This window comes from Grampus griseus (genome assembly GCF_964374135.1).
Source record: "Grampus griseus genome assembly, chromosome: 5".
NCBI lineage: Eukaryota > Metazoa > Chordata > Mammalia > Artiodactyla > Delphinidae > Grampus > Grampus griseus.
In genome coordinates, this window is record NC_138998.1 from 25,552,007 (window position 1) to 25,576,238 (window position 24,232).

General features: G+C 36.1%; 1 protein-coding gene across 3 annotated transcripts in view; it reads right to left on the reverse strand.

Moving 5' to 3' along the window:
- Window positions 1-24,232, reverse strand: part of RASA2 (RAS p21 protein activator 2) — a gene marked incomplete at its 5' end in the record, with an annotated part of 116,869 nt that overhangs the window by 61,592 nt on the left and 31,045 nt on the right. For all 3 annotated transcript variants that reach the window (XM_082654515.1, XM_082654514.1, XM_082654516.1), the window contains 2 exons: window positions 7,956-8,032; window positions 17,503-17,597. In XM_082654515.1, the coding sequence (XP_082510641.1) occupies window positions 7,956-8,032; window positions 17,503-17,597 (172 nt within the window). The remainder of the gene's footprint in view (window positions 1-7,955; window positions 8,033-17,502; window positions 17,598-24,232) is intronic.

Genomic DNA, 24,232 nt, shown 5'->3' on the forward strand with positions numbered 1-24,232 from the left:
GCCACAAAATGAAATCAAAGAGGCAGGCCGGGTCACTGGTTCTTATGGGCCACGGTAAGGAGATTGGATTTTATTCTAAAAGCACTGCAAAAATCACTAAGTGCTTAAGCAGGGGACTGCCATGATCTAGTTTATGTTTCAGAAGACTGCTCTGGGCTGCTTATAAAGAGCATGGATTGCAGACTGGAAGACCAGCTAAAAGATTATTGAAATAGTCAAGGTAAGAAATGATTGGTGGTTTGAAATAAGGAGATGTCAGAAAGTATTATGAAAAATTAGAAAATTCAAGAAAAATTTTTATAGAATCAGTAAGAAATAGATCCAATCTTGGGGGACAGAGAGGAGAAAAGATTTTAAGTGACTCCCATATTTCTGCCTTGAGCTATGGGGAGGAGCTGGACAGATACAAGAATCAATACTGCAGCTTTAAATGTGTTAAATTTGCAATGCTGTGAGACATCGAAGGTAGGCTGACATGTAAGTCTGGAGTTAGAAAAAAGACCTGGGTTGAATGCATAAGGTGTACACAATTTTTTAAAAACGTTTTATTTTGCAATAATTTCTGACTTCCAAAAAGTTGTTAAATAATATGCAGAGTTCCTGTATACCCATCACCCAATGTTAACATTTTGTGTAATCAGAGTAGAATTATAGAAGCAGGAAACTAACATTGATACGATGTTAGTTAATAATAACAAGTTGTATTTAGCTGTCATGTCTCCTTAGTCCCCTCCATCCTAAAACAGTTCCTTACTTTTCCTGCTTTGTCCCATGATCTTGCCAGTACTGGCCAGTTATTTTGTAGAATATTCCTTAAATTGAACTTGTCTGATGTCTGTTCACGATTACATTGAGGTTATGTGTCTTGATATCCTTCTCAATGCAAATTAACAGGAGGTACTGAATGTCTCATTATCAGTGACATTAACTTTGATCACTCAGTTAAGATGGTACTTATCAGACATCTTATAGGGTTATTCTTTGAGACTATGCATATATGCTGTTTGTCATTACATTTATGCTCACTTAGCATCTCTAGATGATTCGTCCCTGCACTAATTATTATTGTAGTGTTTGCTAATAGTGATGTTTCTATTTCCATCACTTGTCCTATATTCATCAATAAGGAAAAGCAGTCCTTTCTCTCCCATGTATTTACTTAATTGTTACATCAGCATTGGCTCATGGATATTTATTTTATTCTACAGGTTTTAATCCATTATTATCATTATTTATTTTGATGATCAAATTGTCCCAGATTTGGTTATTTGGAGCTCTTTCAAGTTGACTTCAACATCCTTTCCACATGCCCTCATTATTTTCTGAGCAATTCCATACTTTCTGATTCCATAGATTCTGTGGGCTCATCTTGTATTTTTCTCTGCCCAAACCCAGAAACTAGTCACTGCTAAAAAGACAAAACAAAACAAAACAAAACTCCTCCACGTTCTTTTTATTGGAGCAGTTCTATTACTGCAGCCATTGGCCACATTTAGCTATTTAAATTATAATTAATTAAAATTAGACAAAATTTAAAATTTAGCTCTTTAGTTGCACTAGTCATATTTCAAGTTTTTAATAAGCTACACAAAGCTAGTGGCCACCATATTGGACAGTTAAGACATAAACATTTTCATCATCACAAAAAGATCTAGTGCCTAGTGCTGACTAGAGAATGGTATTTAGAAATCAAGATATGGGTGCTAAGTATGCTCATTGCTACTGGGATGACACTGTTTGCAGGCCTTCTCAGTGAACACTCAGAGCTAGTGTATACACGTACACACACACACACACACACACACACACATCTATTAGACAATCTTACTTTGAAAAATCTGCATTCAAAGGAGAACAGAGAAATGGGGATGGTAGCTGGGAGAGGGGGCTGGAGATGAGGTCTGGGAAGGCATGTCTTTTAGAATGGAAGATCCTAGAACATCTTTACATGCTGGTGAGAACAATCCAAAAGAGCAAGTAAAGCTGATGAAACAGAAGAAGGGATAACTGAAGGAGCAAAGTCCTTTGTAGGGGAAAGAGAAAGAATCCAGAGTTCAGATGGAAGAATTCACTCCCAACAAGAAAAGGAGCACCTCATCGACTAAAACATAAGGACAAAAAGATGGAGGCCAATACAGGTTTGCAGATTTGGATTCAGGAAGATGTGACCAATTTGCAGTCTGTAGTGATGGAGAATCTCATAGGTGTATTAGAGAAGCACAGTAAAACTCCATGATAGTTGTAAGTATCCAAGTGAGGTTTGTGATCATGAATTTAAAGTAAAATTAGTCTTTCTGTGTGATTTTCTCCAGCAATATTCAGGTGCAGACTGAACACAGAAGAAGTTGAGTTCATTCATATAAAAGGGATATAAATATAAAAGGAAGAGAAGATCAGGGGAGTTCAGGGAAACTGTAAGAAAATGACTATGGCAACAGATCATAGAAAAAGACCTAGAAGAAAGTAAAAATAGGAGCAGGTAAGAATGTGGTAGAGATTAGTGGATGGAGGTCTTACTGAAGTTCAGGAAATGCTACAGTGGGGAGCTTCCAGGTCTGGAGAATAATAGCAACTGCTGGGATATGAACCTTTCCACACACTGCTCCCCAAAACTGTAGTTCAGCAAGGAGCACAAAGAAAACAATACATAAAACCACGCCTTGAGCATTACTGAAAAAACAAAAATACCACAAACTTCAAATACCTCTAAAGTTGAGAAATTAGCAATAAGTTCCACAAAACTACTACTGGAGTTCTGTTGCTGTATGGACAGTGAATATGGACAGTGGAGGCTTAAGTGAAAAAGAGAAGCAAGAAAAGAATGCAGATCAGCGTATGTCCACATACAGACCTGTCTGTGAACATTTACAGCAGTTTTCTTTATAATAGCCTCAGATGGGAAACAATTCAAATATCCATCAACTGGTGAATGGGTAAACAAATTCCATACAAAGGAACACTATTTGTAAGTAAAAAGAAATGGACTGGTTTCCAGTTCTAGGACAAGATGGAGTACATGCATACCTCCTTCTTCCCATTAAGCACTGCTAAAAACCCTAGATGTTAAACAAACATAAGAAACTGAAAGGTGAAGAGAAGAAGGCAAGCCAATTAGAGATCTGGGGACCCAAGGAAATTGGAACCCAGCAGTGAATTCCCTGGGCTTTCTTACACTTTATATATCCCAGACTGAGTGCTAGAGAAGCTACCAATCCAGAAACACCCACCAATGGGAGCAGACAACAAAATGCCCTAAGAAAAGCCAGCTTTCTCTAGCCAAAGGACCAGGAACTGGGCAGCTTAGCAAGATAGAAACCATTTTTAGGCAATAACCATCTACTCCAATCAAACACCGTGAGAAACACTGTGGATCCACCCTCACCCCCATTAACAAAGGCCAGAAGTTGAGGGGAGAGCCTAGACTTCTACCTCTGACAGGTTGTAATGAGCCCCTTCTTCCCATGGAGTCAGTAGAGACCACATGAGGAGCCTGGATTTCCATCACCAGCCAGCACCAACGAGGCACTCCTCTCCCGCCATGCCAGGGTGGTGTCAGGGAATGCTGAGTGGGAAGGTAAGACTTTCACCACTTTCTAGGGGTAACTAACTCCTCCCGACCAGGGTGTCAGTGGAGGCCACGTGGAGCAGCAGTAAGGTACTCCTCCCTATCCCGCCAAAGTGGTAACAGGAAGGAATTAAGGGGAGCGTGAACCATGACTTTCGTTCAGCAGTAACAAGGAACACTTCTCATTCTTCCCCCAGGGTTATCAGGAGCGGTTGAGTCAGGAACCTGGACTTCTACCTCTACCTGACAGTAATGAAACTGGGACTCCTCTTCCCCCACCAGCAGAGGGTCAGAGGAGCCTGGCTAAAAGAGAAGATTTAAACAAGACCTAGAGTCTCATTATATAATACCCAAAATGTCCAGGATAGAACTGAAAACCATTCAACATATGAAAAACCAGACAATCTCCAACTTAAATGAGAAAAGACAACTGGCAGATGACAAGGCTGAGATAACATGGACGTTGGACTTATCTGACAAAAAGGTGAAAGCAGCCACCATAAAAATGATTCAATGAGCAATTATGAACATGTTTGAAATAAATGAAAAAATAGAAAGTTTCAGCAAAAAAACAGTAAGTCTCACCAAGGAAATAAAAATATAAAGAAGAACCAAATGGAAATTTTAGGACTTAAAAATAAATAACCAACATAAAAATAATTCAATAGTTGAGTTTAACAGTAGAATGGAGAGGACTGAGGAAAAAACCAGTGAGCTTTTAAAGACAGAACAACAGAAATAACCCAATATGAACAACGGAGGGAAAATAGACCAGAAAAAAAAGGGCAGAGCCTCAGGGATGTGTGGGACAATAACAGATCTAACATTCATGCCACTGGAGTCTCAAAAGGAGAGGAGAGAAAGCTGGCAGGGCTGATAAATTTAACAAGAAATAATGGCTAAAAGTTTCCCAATATGGCAAAAGACATAAGCATATAGATTCAAGCTGAGCCAAAATCAAACACGATAAACCCAAACAAATCTATAGTCAAACTAAAACTTAGAAAACTAAAGACAAAGGAAAAAATCCTGAAAGCATCCAGAGAGAAACATAGGAAAACCTGCATAGGAAAAACACTTTGAATGATAGTGGATTTCTCATCAAAAATCATGGAGACTTGGGCTTCCCTGGTGGCGCAGTGGTTGAGAGTCCGCCTGCCGATGCAGGGGACACGGGTTCGTGCCCCAGTCCGGGAAGATCCCACATGCTGCGGAGTGGCTAGGCCTGTGAGCCATGGCCACTGAGCCTGAGCGTCCAGAGCCTGTGCTCTGCAATGGGAGAGGCCACAACAGTGAGAGGCCCGCGTACCGCCAAAAAAAAAAAAAAAAAATCATGAAGGCCAGAGGAAGTGGTACATTTTTCATGTGCTGAAAAAAAAAAGAACTATCAACCAAGAATTCTATATCCAGTGAAAATATCCTTCAGGAATCAAGAAAAAAATCAAGACATTTTCAGATGAAGAAAAACTAAAAGAATGTGTCACCAGTAGGCCTATCCTAAAAAAAATGGTAAGAGGAAATTCTCTAAACATAAAGACAGTGATAAAAGAAGGGATCCTGAAATGACAGGAAGGAAAGAATATGGAAAGAGCAAAAATATGAGTAAATACAATAGACTAGAATTCTCTTCTTTTCTAAATTGTGTTAATAACTGAAAGAAAAATTATAACACTTTGATGTGGTTTTCACTGTTGCACAGGAAATACTTAATACAATTATATTACAAATGGTGGAGGATTAAAAGGTAAGGTTTCTACATTTTATTCTAACCGCTAAAATGTCAACACCAGTAGACTATAAGTTACACATGTACAATGTAATACCTAAAGCAACCACTAAAAACACTATACAAAGAGATACACTATAGATTAAAAAAACACTATAGATAAATCAAAATGTAATCCTAAACAATGTTCAAGTAACTCACAGGAAAAAGAAAATAGAGGGGACAGAAAACAAAAAATAAAATGGTGGATTTAAGCCTAACATATCCATAATTATAAGTAAATGTATAAATTCACTAAATAAAAGACAGAAATTGGCAAAATAGATTTTAAAAAGTGACACAACTATATTCAATCTTTAAGAAACTTGTGCACAACTGGCTGGATCTGAGTGGGAAAAAGCCAGTCTCAGAAAGTCACAAACTATTAAGAGTCCATTTACACAGGATTTTTGAAATGACAAAATTTTAGATATGGAGACAGATTAGAGGTTGCAAAAGATTAGGGATGGAGGTGGGGAAGGAGTGGGTGTGACTATAAAGCGGTAGCATGAGGGAAATATTTACAGTGATAAAATAGTTTTGTATCTTGATTGTGGTGGTGGTTACACAAATCTACACATGTGATAAAATGATACCCTGTCACTATACAATGTCAATTTTCTGGTTTTTATACTGTTAGTTATAGTTATGTAAGATGTAACCACTGAAGGAAACTAAGTGAAGAGTACACAGGACCTCTCTGCACTTTGCAATTTCTTGCAAATCTATGATTATCTCAAAATTAAAAAAAAAAAAAAATCAAACTGCCAGAGTTCAAATCCAGGCTCTACTCTCCCTGTACGAACCTGGGCTTATTTAACCAATCTGTGCTTCGTTTTATCATCTGTAAAACGAGGACAACAGTATCTACCAAGTTATGGCAAGAAACAAAGAAAATAATACCTAAAAAAGGATGAACTCCTGATACATAATGTGGATGAATCTCAAAAGCATGCTTAGTAAAAGACACAAGAGACTATATATTATATAGATCGGTTCATATGACATTTTGGAAAAGACAAAAACTATAAGGAGAGAAATCAGATCATGGTTGCCTAGAGCTGGATATAAAGAGAGGGGACTGAACACATCTCTGAGTAATGCCTTTTGGTATAGTTTTGACTTTTGAAGTCATCCTGATATTCTACATATTCAGTAAAATAAAAGTAAACCAACAAGGATGGGGGAAAACAACATTAAACTAAATGCAAACCGAATCAATCCAATTAACTGTATTTCAAATGTACAACATAACTGAACTGAGCAGGGCAGAGAGTAATCCAAATACTTTCACTATATGCTCTCAGTCTAGGGGAAAAAACTGTAAACAAATCCTGTTTTTAGTAGGTAAATCCAAACTGAGGAACATGTGAAAAAACAACTGGCCTGTATTCTTCAAAAATCTCACCTCCATGAAAGACAAAGAATAGCTAAAAGTACAGGTTAAGGAGATCAGAGACATGACAACTGAATGTAATACATAATCTTGAACTGTATCCCTTCTTGGAGAGAAAAAATGTGTCTTAAAGGACATTATTGGAACAGTTGACAAAAGTGAAATATTGTAACTGTAGATTAAAGTATTGAAATATAAAAACTACAGATTATACTTTTATTGTAACAATGTTAAATTTCCTGAATTTGATAACTGTACTAAAGTACATTTAAATATTATATTTAAGAGAATATCCCTTTTCTTAGGAAATACACACGGATATATTAAGGATTATAATATGTGCAACCTTCTTTAAAAGAGTTCAGAAAAAATTAACTGAGTAATATTATATATAGTATTTTATGTATATATATAAGCACATAAATATCAATATGTATATTTATATATAGAGAGAATACCTCAAAGGATCTGGGGTGTTCATAATTAGGAGAATAAACCATAGCCTGGAGCAGCAGTAGGAGAGTAATATTGACCCTACTCCCTGGCTCTAAGGTATATGGGTATGGTGGAATACATAGGCTCAGATTGAGAAGGCAGTAGAGGAAACAGTACTTCAGGGGATATTCATGTATCAGTTAAGACAGAGAGAAAACATTCAGAAGCCAGGGATATCCCATTGTTTGTTGACAACACAGAGGAAGGGTTTGGGTGAGAGGGAAAAGGTGGAGGATTGGGCTGAAACAGATTTCCAGAACAGTTAGAAGATTTGAATCGGGGTGATAAAAATAAGTTGAGAGAAGAGGAAAAAAGGAATTCAAAGTAGGTGAGAATCAATACTGGTAATCTCAAGGTACACATTTAGTTTTAGCCCCAAGGTCCCTAATGCTCTGCTGTGCTGTATCTAGAGTTTCTAGAGGCCCTCTACTGGGAAGCTTTTCCAACTCATTGCTGCTTGGTGGTTAGACACGTTTATCTGTGATCCTATATCTATCATGTAACACACATTAAATAAATACTGGTTGAATGAATTAATGACTCATCATATGTAATCTGAGTAGACTAGATGTGAGAAAATAAAGTGGAAAACAAATTAATAAAGGAATGGCATAGCAGAGTTCATTTCTGAAAAAAGTTTCTAAAGTATTTAAAATAAGGAGTTGGCTTAAAATTCAAAGAATACAAAATGGAGAATTATATCTAGTTGACTTTGGTAAAAGAAATATGCTTACTGTACAACAAGCTGCTGGCACACAGTTCCATTTTCTGTTATCAGTTCATTCAGTTTTAATTCAAGGTGAACTTTACCCTATAATGAAAAAAAATTACAAACTGAGAAGTCTATTTTACAGATAAAATATTAATTAAAGGTATGTACTTTTTCAAATGGTAGCCATAATATTTAGTTATTCACTAACTAAATACTAGTGATCCTTAGCACATGGCTTTGTCTCCATTAAGTACTTGTTAAATGACTAATAACCAACAATGTAGATCAAAATCTGAAAAATAAGCTTATATCACACGTGGTATTAAATTTAAGAATTTTATGCCCAGTTCAACAAATATTTATCTCAATTATCATGAATCAAAAAGAAAGACAAAACTTACGTTTTAGGAAATTTTGAATTTAGCAAATTACAAGATGTAGAATGCTTTTTCCAGAGAAGATAATAAGTATAGAGACAAGTATCATTAAAAGACAGAGAAATCATACAATTCTAAAACAATAAAACTAAGTTAAAGCTAGTAAGATTCAATTTGCCAACACTTACTTTTCTCAAATAATTAAGATTTATGGAATATCTACTACATTTTAGGAGGCACTGTGGGAGTGGGTAGGAATCCAAAGGAGTATAAAACAAAGTCACTGCTTATAAGAACTCACAATCTAGTTGGGCAGACAATAAATAAGAGATAACAATATATGGCCAAGAGCACTGATGAGAAAATGGGATACTGAAAATGAAAATAAAGGACTACTTTCTTAAACAGCCATTAATAAATGGATTTTTAAAAAATTCAGTAGTATAAGTTTAGAGCAAACTATCAACTTCTCAAGAAACAAAGGCTTAGGAACAATATAATCTAGAGCTTGATATTTCTACCCTGCCACTGGTGATGAGCAATTCTAAACTGGCTATGAGCAATTCTGAACTGGTTAAGAATCAGTGTTGGATTACCTCCACCCAGCTGACAAGACAAACTGCCACATTGCCAACTGGAGATTCAACGGGTGTGATATCCAGGGACTACTGATATAAGTTATTTCATCAGAGATAGGAAAGTTTATTATCTAGTCACTGTTCCTCTTTGGAACAACCCCTTTCAGACATACACAGAAATCTAACCTGAATCAGCCTTTTTTTTTTTTTGCGTTACGCGGGCCTCTCACTGTTGTGGCCTCTCCCGTTGTGGAGCACAGGCTCTGGACACGCAGGCTCAGCGGCCATGGCTCACGGGCCCAGCCGCTCCACGGCATGTGGAATCTTCCCGGACCGGGGCACGAACCCATGTCCCCTGCATCGGCAGGCGGACTCTCAACCACTGTGCCACCAAGGAAGCCCAATCAGCCTATTTTTAATCGGCATATTTTATACAAGAGTGAGTCTGAGGTCCACTAACTACAAATCTCAGCGTTAGACAGATGAGCAATAAACACTGATGGATCTCAACACAAAAGTCTGCATGAGAAAGCTAAGCTCTAAAAAACAAAGGCAATAGCTGTCATAAAATTAGCAGTTAGGTGGAACTGGAACTATATCTAGCCAACCTTCCACTAAAAATCTCTACACAAATATTTATAAAACCATACATAATTTATAAAATAGGTCTTTCATTAGTCCAGCATTTAATAATCACAACCCCTACTATTCAAGAGTGACCTCAAGAAGGTTCATGATAGGTAGTAATTTATAGTATTACTCAACCAGAATTTTGAATCATATTTGCTGTCACACCAGCATCTGTGTCACTTGACAAATGAGTGAGCCTAGCCAACTGCACCAACATTTACATCTCAAAGCAGTTGTACCATTTTAACATGTATGTATTTTATGGTAGAAACTGTATACTAACAAGGCACTCCCAACTGTTTCTCAGGAAATGTCTAGGATCTAATCTATTTTTAAAACAATACAAACAATATAGAATAGGAAAAAAGTATAATAATTTCATTCACAACTAAAAATCACAGCACTGTATCAACTCAAGACTAGAAATCAGAAGATATTTAATGGGGTTCTCCCAGGAATCATTATCAGAGTCAGAGCCTACCTAATATGTTCATTACTCCCGCTGGCTGTTAAACAGAACATTCCTTTGGCATTAGTCAACAATAACGTAATTACGTATTAACCTGGTCAAGAAAAGAGTGGGGAGAGAACAAGCAGACACAAGACACATACTATAAGGGTGGAACACTAAAATTAAAAAGCATTATGAGTTAAATTAAGGAAATTATAATTTCTAAACTATAAAACACTACCTCATTATATACTTTAACATGGAAATATATACATGATACTTAGTAGAAGGAACAAGTCACAAGAGGGTGTATAATACAATATTAATTTATAAAAATAAAACATACTATATATATTACTATATAAAATTACTACAACGCTATCTACCAAAACATTGATAGAACTTATCTTTGGTTGGTAGGATTTCCCATTGTTTTCTTTTTGTTCATCTAGATTTTGTAAGTTTCTACTACCATTGTGTTTTGCTTTCTAATGAAGTAAAATGAACAAGAAATTTTAAAAATTATTTGAAGCTACTTTTTAGTGTTAGAAACCCAAATTTGAAAACATTTAAGAAAAATTTAGTATTCCTTACTATGTTCACATGACAGTTCAGTTTTACTTGCATTTGTCACCATTTTATAGATCTAGATTGTAGCAAAACTAGTTTATTTGTGGGGTAGGGAGGAGAGTTCAGCAAAACATTTCCTAGTTTCCCTTGAAGCCAGGGATAGTGGCTAAGGATAGCCATAAGATACAGTTCTGGCCAATGAGATATAAACAGAAGTTGCCGGTAGAGCATCCAAAGAAGCTTATTAAAAAGGACTCCCTAACTTCAGCAGTGGCTTGAGAGGCTGGAAAGCTTACTCAAAACTTTCCACAATCTCACACTGGGCATGATAAAAATGGGAGCCCAGGGCCCACCAAGATAGAGTGGCTCTCATAAACACCCAGGCTTTCTGTTGGAACCTTTAAAGGCCTATGCTTGAGTACAAAGGGTGAACAACATAGATCGGCCTTTACAAAGAGTAAAACCTAGCCTGGAATCAGCCAAATCTCTAACTGGATTAAAGTGATCGGTTTCCAGCCTAACCACATGCCAAAAGCTAAAGTAAATCTTTCCTGGAGGAAGAAAAAAATATCATCCAGAGTTTCAAGTTATCTCTAAAATAGCTCATATTTCAATGTCCAGCATTCCATCAAAAATTACAAAGCATGCCCTAAGACCACACACCAACCCACCCCCTGCAAACACAAAAACCAAAAAATCAAAAACTGACAAAGAGCAGATTCACAGGAGACACAGATGTTGGAGTTAACGGACAGATTTTTCTTTTTTTGAAATAGAAAACAAAATGAAAAACTCAGCAAATACCTGTAAAGTATAAAATATGTCAAATGAAAAATTTAGAATTAAACAATAAAATAACCAAAATGAACATGTATTTAACAGATTAGCCACAGCTGAAAAGAGGATTGGTGAAATAGGAGACAGGTTAGTCAGAGAGGGAGAGAGTATAAGAGACATATGAGACATAGTAAAATGGTCTATTATTCACGTAACTGAAGTCCCAGAAGAGAGGAGAAAGAACGAACAGGGGAAAAAAAAAGCTGAAGAGATAACTGCCTGGAATTTTCAAAAACTGACAAAAGACATCAAGGCACAGTAATCAAGAGCCCCTAGGAACACCCAAGTAGGATAAAAAGAAAATCACACGTAGGTGCAGCATAGTAAAACTGATGAAAACAAAATATAAAGAGAAAATCCTAAGGTAACTAAAAGAAAACAGGGACATTACTTACAAAGAGGTAACTGTAAGATGCTGACAAGGAACTATATTTGGTGATAAACATGCAATGTCATTGGTCCACAACAGCTTTCTTATTATCCAACCTCCTAGGGGAGGTTCAGTGACAAAATAGTGACAAAATTTAAAAATAAATCAAATACTTAAAGGGTATTATTCTATATATATTTCATACCACTAATTATATTAGGTTGATATAAGCAATTATATCACATTAATTTGTATTAGGCAGCATATTTAGGAACTTATTACTGTCTGAAGGTTTATATTCTAACTGTTTCAGTTACTGCTACAAAAATTTCACACAGAAAAATCTGTGATTATTTTAATTTTATAGTAATGTATAGTCTTGGTACCATTTAGAAGATATTATGTGAATTTCTGCATACAATTTGGGAAATTCAAATGAATACAGTTATTTGGGCAAAACACAATGCACGCACTTAAAAACTTCCTGAGTCTAAACATTTTTTTGTTTTATCAACATTAATAAATTAATTTAAACAACGATTAAATTAAATTTTAACAACCATTCCACAGAACTCAAGTATATTTCAACTGATGAAAATTTTTCTTCATATGAAGGAAACTTCTAGATTTCTGATGGATGCTTTTATATATAGTAATTAATTCTATAAATCATTTTGGACACGACTGCCTATCTGATGAAAAAATAAAGGTTTTACTTAATACCTTCTGTTTATGGATGGATTTGTTTTCTCTTTAAAGAAGTATTTATTATGATCTAGAATGGCTCATTCCTTTATTATTTCATGTTTATAAATTTACAAATGAAGTTTTTAAGATACCTTTATACTCATTATGTCTTAATTGAGCATGTAAAAAAACCCCTTGATTTATGCATTATTAGCTATAATCTTTGGATTTTTCAAAAATGCTTGCTTGTTTTAAACAAGGGCAGAGGCCATATTACCACCCCCCCCACACACAAAAAAACACAACCTATAAAACAATCAGTAACTTATGGCAGGATCCAGAAATTCAAGATAAGCCTGTTGGTAAAAAGACTTATTAACTAAGTAATTACATCAAAAGGATGTGATTGATATTGCATCTGGATTCACTGCTTGTACAAGTTGTGTGAGACAAACACCCTTAATTAATGAGAGCACCAACTTCTCCATATGACAGATTTGGTTTAATCAGTCTTATATAAAAGCATACTTTTTATTATAGTACCTAAAAAATAAAGAAAGGAAAAATACTTAGTTACTGTGAGCTCCAGGACCAAATAGCTAAAAGCATGGCTGCAGATGACCTAAGCCAAAAGAAGATTTATAGGAAGGGGCACTGATACAACTCATATTAACTTCGTTTATGTGGCAAAGAATACAGAGAAAGAACACCAAGTGAAATAGGATGATAACCAGGACCACAAACTTAAGGAAGGAAATGCTTTGAAAAAGAGGGAGCAGTCAACAGTATCAAAAGTTGCTGAAAGACCATGTAAGAGGAGGACTAAAAAATGTCCACTAGACTTAACACAGTGTCATGCGTAACATTATTGAGAGCTGTCTACGCTCTCCCTCCAACCCACTGTGGGGTTTGAAGGCAGATTAGAGTGGGTTGAGAAAAGAATAGTTCAAGCCACAGGGGAACGCTGCAAAACAAAACAAAAAGAAAAGGAAAAAAAAAGTGTAGCAAAACACACTCATGAAATATTATTAATACTGTCTTGAATGTTTGAAAAGAAAACTGAAAACAATTAACATTAACAGCAATAATAAAGCGTCTGGGAAACAATTCAAGGTAAGAGGTTAGTGTTCTTAGCAATTTTTGAACTGTTTTGGTATAAAACCCATCTTACTACTATGGAATCCTTTCATCTGAGGGCTAAATTATGTTTCTACATGTTACTTCCCTAGAACTTTAGAACTGAAGGGAATCCTATATACTGAAGTTCTCATGTCACAGTTGAAGATCCTCAGACAACAATAATTTAGCAACTCTTTTGGGTACAAATGCCAATTAGAGCTAGGAAATCAAACATCTCCTCTGAAGTAGAGATACCAATCATTTCCTCTACCTAAATCCCTTTCTTAGGGGACAACGCCCCAAAACTTTAATCCCCAATCATATCAAATTAGACTGCAGTGGGCATGTGACCCAAGTCTGCCAAATTTTCTCTCTAAATTGTGGCAGAGAACTGAGTCAGACCTTAAGAGGGTGAGGGGGCCGAATGCTCAAGTAGGCCCAAAGATGGATGTGGCATTTTTTAGCTGTCAACAAGAAATTAGAGTGGATTTATAGAGAGAAGCAGAAGGGAGAGACATGTTAGTCTCATAAGACATACGAAAAGAATACCATGGAATCTCATCATTAAACGTTTTTTTTCTTTCCCCTTCATTTTGCAAAGTGAATAGTTATTAAAATTAGAGCAGGGGCTTCCCTGGTGGCACAGTGACTGGGAGTCTGCCTGTCAATGCAGGGGACACAGGTTCGGGCCCTGGTCTGGGAAGATCCCACATGCCTCGGAGCGGCTGGGCCCGTGGGCCACAACTACTGAGTCTGCGCTCTAGAGCCCACGAGCCACAACTACTGAGTCCGTGTGCCACAACTACTGAAGCCCACGCGCCTAGAACCTGTGCTCTGCAACGAGAGGCCCCCGCAATGAGAGGCCTGCACATCGCAGCGAGGAGTGGCCCCTGCTCGCCACAACCAGAGAGGAGTCTGCGCCCAGCAACGAGAACCCAACACAGCCAAAAAAAAAAAAAAATTAGAGGGAAAAAATAGAGAGAAAACATTAACTATTCACTTTACAAAATAAAAGGGAAAGAAGAAAAAGACTATTTAAACAGTGAGCACTTATACTCAAGGAGCACAATGAGCACATGAGTAGGGAGAAAGGAATCAGTGGGTCTCAATCCTATGTGCCTCCTGCAGTACCTACTGCTGTGTTGAGAAGTCTACACTTTAAAGATACAGTATGTATTTTTCATTCACCGTGGTGTTAAATGCAAGCCAGCTATTTTATGTGGTGGTCAACCAAAAACAAACAAACCACCCATTATTTTAGTATACTTTATGAGAAATTAAAGTCTTTTCAAAAATAATTCTATGCGAACTGTATCTAGTCTATTATAGTAAGAAACCTGATCTCCACTTAGGATGCAGCTCCCATGTAAATGCCTGACAACTTTCTAGCTCTCACTGGTCATACTGAAATTCTTGTAATTATACTGCAAGGAGCTTCCCAGGAACTTTCTAATGTCCCTCCCTTTTTCTTTGAGCTAATTTGGGTAAGCTTCTGTGCCTTATACTCAGATTTTCCTAAGTGATTCTCTTAATAATCTATGTTGAAGCCTTTTTATGACCAACAGTACAGAATAGTGAAAGGTAGTAAAGCACCGTGGTTAGGAGTTTTAGAATCAGACATGCTCTTTATGGGAATGATGGTTCCATCACTTAACAGTTTTGTGACTTTGCAGATGTCATTTAACCTCTATGAATCCATTTTCCACATCTACAAAATATAGGTAATGCTACCTACACCTCATAATGCTAATCTGAAGATTAAGTCAGATAAAATATATTAAATCCTTAGTACTGTGCTAGATATATGCTGTTCTAATTACTAATAGTAATTATTAAATTCCTGCTGAACTCAATCTGTCTCACAGCTTTCTCCTATGGCGCCATCAACTGCTCTTATTTCCATGATATTTTAATGAAATTTTATAAAACTTATGAAAGTGAACAAATTCATTAACAAAATAGGATTTGTATGAATCAGGCTGCTTTTCTAACTTTTTTAGACTCACGAGGTTGATTTAATATTCCTAGATCAGCTTTGGAGCGAAACAATATTCCCAATGTACCAGATTAATGTGATAAGTGTCATGCACCCCCTCCCATCCCCTAAAGTACTCTTCCTTCTAAAGTTTATTTTAAATAGTGAGTAGATCTTACAGATCAACTATCATTTAAGACAAAAGAACTGTAAAGGTTAAAAACTCATGGTTATGAAAATAATTCGTAGCAAATAAAAAATGTCATGATATCTAACGGTTAAATGCTGTTTGCAGATTTTTGTGTTTCAGCCATGAGTTTTATACATACAATCAAATAAAAAGCCTGTTACCCAGTACTGATCTCTAATACCATCTCCAATAATTATATAAAGAGTATTCTATAGAAATTTCTAACTTTGGAGAGCTGGGTCCCTTAAATCCTTTAGCAAGTAACACTGGCCACAAGAAAAAGAATGGACTTTAATAAACTACATCTTAAAATAATCCTCAAACTTCATTTTAGACCAAATTCTCAAAGCCTTTTCTTATCTTTCTTTTTTGTTAAAACTATTAAAAAGAAAAACTAGCACTTCAAAACTTTCATGTCTGCCTTTTGGTAAAGGCGTATTAGGGAAATGGACACCTGACTGACTGGTGGTAAACAGACATTTTACATTTGTAACTATTAACAGCTTTCAAAATACTCTTAAAGGTATTTCATTTAATTCTCACAATCATATGAGTCAACATGGCAACTTTCATTCCCATTTTATAGAAATAAAATTCAAGGTCAGTAAAGTAACCACATATGAAAATTAGGACCTCAATTTTTAGACTTCTACTTTACAACCCTTTCCACTTCATCACATTGCCTCTCACCTGGATCATTTACCATACAGTATAACTGGGATAAGAATAAAAGTTATTGTCAAATGGAAAGAAAAGAACATTAAAATGGGGTAGGGTGGAAAAACAGGAGAAGTTTCGATTATATTTTATACTTAAGAAGGGGTCTTAGCAAACAAATACTTAATTTTTTGAGAATTTAATCAAACAGAATGCTTGAGAGGTTATGAGGAAACAGACACAGGCACTTTATTTGCAAATACCTGTGGGGGTGTGTGCAGCACTTTTTTCTTACCTAAAACTTCTGTTTGAGTCATAGTGGCAAATTATAACTTCTTTTAGAGAAGAAGAATTCTGCTTGCTGTTATGCCCTTGGGAAATGGTTTCACAATCCTTATCATATTTTATAAATAAATAGGGTTACAAAAAAAGGATTCCCTTTAGATAGAAATAATTTCTAAGAGTAACTCAGACTTTTGAGAAACAAATACAAAAGTTAAGCTACATGGCTAAACATACATCTTTATTCACACACAGAATCTTTAAGATCTCTTATTTTGGCAAGAGGAAAGAAGAGCTTTAAAATAAGTAATGATACCCTTTCAAATAAAAAGAAAGATGAACAAAAGGAAGGGTAGGTATGGGAATGAAAGCTCTGCATGGTGGGCTCAGGCATGGTTTGAATGAATAACATTTTCCCAAGTCTAGTGTATTAGAGAGTAAAGAGAGCATCCTGGTCAGAACAGATGAAATAAATCACAGACTTCTAAGGATTCTCCTCAGAATTAATAAAATATATCTTTTCCATTAAAACCATTTCCCCATCTAAAAAAGTTAGTAATTTGCTACTGTGACCCAAATAAAAGAACTATGGAAGGAAAAAAAATGTCCTCCTAACATAACCCCCCCAAACACATACACGTGCACATACACGTACATTATTCTTGATTTCATGTGGCGAGGCATTTCCTTCCAGTTATATGTTACTCAGAGGTCTATAATATTTGGTGCCAGAATTTAAAATAAGGTATGATAATCTCTCTCTAAATGAACTAGTATAATTAGTTCGTTTTACACTTATTTTCTGTGTGTGACAATCTCTTCCATCACTTAATCCTTAATATTTACCTGAACCTCTGAATTGGAATCAATAGGCTGTAGTGAAAACCAAGTTTCTCTGCCACTGTGGTTACACAAGTCTTCTTTTTTGATGGCTACTTTTCCTGTAAGAAATAAGTAAAACAATGAGGAAACATATTATATATAACCATTAGCACTGTTACATATAATACGTTGTAGAAAACATTTAAAAATAATTTGTATCTGTTGATATCAAAAAATCCATTTTTATAAAGCGTTTTTCTATATCCTAAAAAATGAAAATGTGCCTCATTTCCCTCTACCCATTGGCAGACCCTTCTCTGGGCCATTGTGAATTAGGGGTTTAGACCAAAACTCAGTTGTATTTATATGCAACTGCGTTTTCAATGTACAATGATAGTGCAAACTAATCCTCTCAACTCCTTAACACTATGAATAAACCATATGTTCTGTCTGAGCAGACATATCTGCATTTAATAAGAGTTTATAAGCTCTAATTAAGAGAACAGAAAAACAGTATCATATGGTCACTAATAATTTTGAAAACTGACTTGAAATTATGGGATTAAAACAATTTTATTAAAAATTTGCTTTATCAAAACACTGTAAACACTGCTTATGCTGCTTCAATGCATACACACACACAAAAAAATCAAAGCAGTTCCCTAAAGAGTTTCTACGTCTCAGAGACAGATACAGTACAATGAACAAAGAAGTATGAGAGGAAGAAACAGAAATGTTCTTATTATAATGAAGTATTTGCCATGTTGGTACAAAGCATTTCCTTCCTCAATTCAAGTTTTAAGAAGTAGACATAGTTTTGCATATGACCGACAATTTGTTCCAATATTCAACACAAAAGCTTCAACAAAGGATATATGCTAAAGTAAAAAATAGTTCACTTTATTTTATCAAACAAGAATTTCCATTTTAAGTACCCTAATTATACTTCATACCCTTTTCACTTATGACCATCTTGATCTTTTAGTTCAACATTTGAAAACTTTGAGAAAACAGTAAAAAAAATTTCTGTCAAGATATATCAATTTTTGTGCATCAAGTGGAAAGAAAAGGCATAACAGGAAAACAAACACAGAAAAACTGTCTTTAAAATTTTATTCTAGAATTAGACAGTGGTGATGGTTGCACAACTCTGTGAATATACTTAAAACCATTGCATTGCACACTTTAAAAGGGTAAGTTTTATGGCATGTAAATAACACATCAATAAAGCTATTATTTAAAAATTTAATATTATAAGACCCTTATTCTACAATTTCCAGGATTTTTAGTTTTATACATAATTTATGAATGTGTATGTAGATGTACATACATGTGCATGTATAATGCATACAAACATCACTAAAGCAAGCCCCCAACTTAAAAAAAGGGCTTTTAAAAAAGTTTATTCAGAAGTTTTCTGGTTTGATTCATTTACTGATTCAACAAATAATCACAATGGCTTTGTATTTTAAATGGTGAGTTGATTTCCAGATTTCCTTAACCAAAGTCTATTTAACCAATAATGCTTCTAAAAACTAGAGTAAGAATCTACCTGTTCTATTTATAACTCACAACTCAGATCACTGGAAACACATCTTCTTTGTCACAAGTGCCTTCCCAAGAGAGAATCCTCTCTTAGTTCACAGGTTAAAAAAAAACAATCCTAAGGCAAGGACCCTCTTCCTCCTATTTCATGTCTCATGTATCCATGGTACTCACTGTCACAAAAGAATTGAATGGTTCTTGTCTTCTGAGGGGGAAACTCTTTTCTGACTAGCCATATAAATAAGCCGTTTGTAAGTTGAGAAAAACCTGCAATTTTATTGCCAGCTCTTATTCTTATCAAGTTCCTTTTAAGATGTCAGTTTCTAAAATGTAAAGATTTAGTCAGCCTGAAGAAGCAGGGAAGAACACATGATCTCAAGAAGTCAGAGAAACTGACAAAGAACAACAGAGAAAAATAAAGAAAAATATTTGAAGTCATTAGGTATTAGGATACCTGCAACATGTTCAGCACTTCAATAGGCAATATAACATATGAAAAAGAAATATATGTCATCAGCCCTAGGGAATCAAACAGGGTAGAGAAGGGTTAGGAGGGGAGGGAGGGAGGGAAAATGAATAAAAGAATGAATGAGAAAGGTGGGAAGGTAAAAGGGAAAAGAAGTTGGAGAAGGAGGAGAGGAACAGGGAGGGGAGGAACAAGTATCTGAAATACAAATAAGACCAAAAAAATCGTTCATCATTCTTATTTGTTGTGAGTTATCCTTAGTTAAACAGGTTAGATGACAGCTTTTAAATATTAAAGGTAGGCAGCCTGATACAGTGGAAAGAGCACTGAACTGAAAGAAAAGCCAGCATTTACTGAACAGCTACCAGGTAGTAAATATTCTTACACATTTTGTTTAATCTTCATAACAATCTTGGGGGAAGAGCATATATTACAGATGAGAAAAGCTGAATGATATCAAAAACTGCCCACTAATAAGTGCTAAAGCCAGCTTTCAAAACCAAGGTATGCCTGCCTGTTCATGCTCCTTCCAACACAGACACTAACTCTGTAGTGTCTACACTACAGACACTACAGACACTAATTCTGTTACTTACTAAGCTGTGTGATCTTGGGCAATTTATTTAAATTCTACATCTCATTTACCTCCTCTGTATTTGAAACAACTTTCAGCTCTAATGAAACCTATTCCATGCCTCCAACAGTCTCCAAAGTGTTTTAGTTTAATGTTTACTATTTTAAACAAAGTTAACTCATTATTTCACTAGCTGTGAGATCACCAACATTGAAAATAAACAAATATATAAATAATCAACCAACCACCCCAGGAACCAAATACCCAACACATTATTTAAAGGTACCATTTCATTTCCCCACTGTACTGACAAACCCATAGACAGAAAGAGCTTAGACCACATATATACACACATATATACCAGATGCTATATTAGTTCCTTAAAATCAGACAAGGAGAGGAAACACAAAAAGAAATGAAGGAACTGTGGACACAGAAACCATTTCTGTTGGTCTCTAAGTAAAAAAAGTATTCTTAGCTTTCCATTACCACTTCTAAGAAGCATTTTCTTACCATCTGTAAATATCATGTTATACTAGGCCCCCATTTTTAAGCACAACATATTCTTAGAAATTTCATCCTGATACAGATCACCAACTGGCAAAATCTTGATGGCCTTGTTCCTACTTGGCTGCTAGTAGAAATGGCTGAAAGGGCAGATAAAAGTAGCGATAAGTGTGACTGCCTATACAAGATGAAAAAGAAACCAGAGGACTGAACAAATTCTGGCAGTATCAGTAACAGCAATTCAATCGATGGCAACACTTAGATGCCTTCGTGTACAGGGTTTAGATTGATACCTTTTGGTCTCTGTGGTAGACTAGTATATTAATGGCTTCCAATAAATCATACTTCCTTGTTCTATGCCACTGTGTGGTCCCCTCCAGCACTGACTCTGGGTTTGGCCATGCCACTTACTTTTGCCAATGGGACATCAGCAAATGTAATGCAAGTAGTCTTAATAAGCACCTGCAGTAGGGCTTACCCTCTTGCAACCTCAATACCGTGTGGAGTGGAAGGCTCAGATAATGGACAGCACCAGCCATGAGACATATGGGTCAGATCATTCAGCCTAGTCAATTTTTCAGGTAACTGCACATTAGTGACCCCAGGTGAGACCACCAGAAGAACCACCCAGATGAGCTTGGCCCAAATTGACAACCTGCAGAATCATGAGCAAATATACGATTGCTAAATTAAGCCACTGAGTACTGGGGTGTGATTTGTTATGTAGCAATAGATAACTGATACAGTCCCTATGCAAGCAGACACAAAAGTGTAGTCATAAGCAATTTTTAAACAGTAGGTTTGACTTAAGAGCTAAATGCCAGGAGAAATTACAATTCAAAGGGTTTAAGAAATACCTTCACTATCTTAAACCCAACCTTATTTCATAGGTGAACAAGGCCTAAGAAGGTAGAGTGACTTATTTAAGGTCACAAAGGCAGTTAGTGATAGAGTCATGAAAGGAATTCAGGTCTCTAATATCCTACTGAAATTCTCTTATAACACTCTAAACCATGGGGAAAGAAAAACAAGTTAACCAGTCTACTAAGATAACCATGGTTTAACTGCTTAAACCTAGATCCCTCTGAAAACTAAAATAACTAGAAAATACACATTAGAAGGTTAAATATATATGTTTTAATATTATTAGGATCCTCACTGGAAATGGAATTTTATTCTTACATGAAGTTTTTCTCTTCTCTTTTTCTCCTTTTTTAAGGGAAGAAGACACTATAACTTAGGACAATAAATCACACAGTAAAAGACTTTTAAAGCCTTAATTTTACAATTTTCTATTTTTTTGCAGCTTAGTTCCTATGTTTCAAGTTTTCAATTAATCTATAATCAAGTTTTCATACTAACTGTTCCTGGCATATAAGGATTCCTAATATGAAAAACTATGCCCCATATTAATAACAGTTATTACTTCCAGGAAGTGGACTGGGGGGGGGGGTCAGTGGCCAAAATTAATTGTCTGTAATACTATAATTAAAATTTTTTTTACAAAAAGGAAAATATCCATATATTATTATACAATTAAAAATAAAAAACAAACAGGCTGGGCTTCCCTGGTGGCGCAGTGGTTGAGAATCTGCCTGCCAATGCAGGGGACACAGGTTCGAGCCCTGGTCTGGGAGGATCCCACATGCCGCAGAGCAACTAGGCCCGTGAACCACAACTGCTGAGCCTGCGCAGTTTGGAGCCTGTGCTCCACAACAAGAGAGGCTGCGATAGTGAGAGGCCCGCGCACCGCGATGAAGAGTGGCCCCCGCTCGCCGCAACTAGAGAAAGCCCTCGCACAGAAACGAAGACCCAACACAGCCAAAAATAAATAAATAAAGCAGCTTTCATTTAAAAAAAAACAACAAAAAACAGGCTTTTAAAGCTATTCAACAAGTACACATTCTTAGATCTTCTTAAGTTTAAAAGGTGGCTCTCTCAACCCCAGCTCAAATTTCATTCCCAGAAAATGCTATGGCACTGTTTAGCCTACAACTGGACAACTCAGTTATAAAATAATTGAGGGAACTCAATTTCCAGTAGCTCAAAATTTAAAAAAAACAAAGTGCCGCCTAACTTTATGAGTTAATGACAAAAGAAAAATACGTTAAAGTAAAAAAAATGTAAAAATTTATAAGTGAAAATATCAAGATTATTTTCCAACTTTAAAGGCTATGTACGAACTGTGTTTACTTTAATAATAATAATTCCTATCTGTAAAAGGAAAAACAATTTCTACTAAATGTAGAAATTTTATTCCTTAATAAGAATAAACTTTTTTTTAACAGTTCCCACACCAAGTTATGGCCTTCTGATACCACTCCTCAAAGGACTGATTTTTACTTTAAAAACAAATAAAAAAACAAAACAAGGGCAACTTTTGGAAATCATAATTATAAACCTCAACTAAAGGTCTTTCCAAGAAATACTATATAATGACTACTTGTAAATAGGTAATGAAAATTACAAAACATTTTCTTAAAATGTTTAGTCAATCAAAGATACACACTCTCTCAAGGGTCATTAATAATCACCAACAGCCTCTATCCAATCTTTATCCTACTCTACCTCTCTCTAGTCTTGCCATTAAAAGATCTCCCTGCCTTCTGAGATATTCATCTCTTCTTTCTCTCTTCCAACTTCCTGATACATTGAATCAATCTTCACTAAAGCCTCATTTTCCCTGCAACCCTCCTTAAATGCTCCCAGGGCAATTTCATTCATTCCAGTGGAGGCTTCAAGTATCACTCAGTGCTAATGACTCTCAAATCCATACCTCCACATCAAATCCAGATTTCTTCTCTGAGCTTCGGATCTGTATTTCCAACAGTCAACCAACATGTCCACCAAGGTACTCCCCAGGTAATGCAAGTTTAACTTGTTTGAAATCAAAGTCATCATCTCCCTTTCCCATCCTGAATGCTCCGTATCTCAGTTAATGACAACCATAGAAACAAGACCATTTTTAACTCTTTCCCTTCTTATATCCTCTTTATCTTCTTAGTACCTAAATCCTATTTAAAGCTACTCCTGTGAAGTACATTCCCTCATTTGCATTTCCACTGCCACTACCCTACTCATCTCATTTGATAATAGCCTCCTTGATGGCCTCCCTGCCTTTAACCTCTCTCCATTCTAAAGCATAAACTATAGATCAGGGGTCCCCAACCCCCAGGCCACGGACCCACACTGTTAGGAACCGGGCTGCACAGCAGGAGGTAAGTGGCAGGCAAGCGAGCAACGCTTCATCTGTATTTACAGCCACTCCCCATCGCTCACATTACTGCCTGAGCTCCACCTCCTGTCAGATTAGTGGCATTAGATTCTCATAGGAGCATGAACCCTACTGTGAACTACACAAGCGACAGATGTAGGTTGCACGCTCCTTATGAGAATCTAATGCCTGATGATCTGAGGTGGAGCTGAGGCGGTGATGCTAGCACTGGGGAGCGGCTGCAAATACAGACTATCATTAGCAGAGAGGTTTGACTGCACAGAGACCATAATAAATCAATTGCTTGCAGACTCATATCGAAACCCTGTCGGTGAGTGGCAAGTGAAAACAAGCTCAGGGCTCCCACTGATTCTGCATTATGGTGAGTTGTATAATTATTTCATTATATATTACAACATAATAATAATAAAAATAAAGTGCACAATAA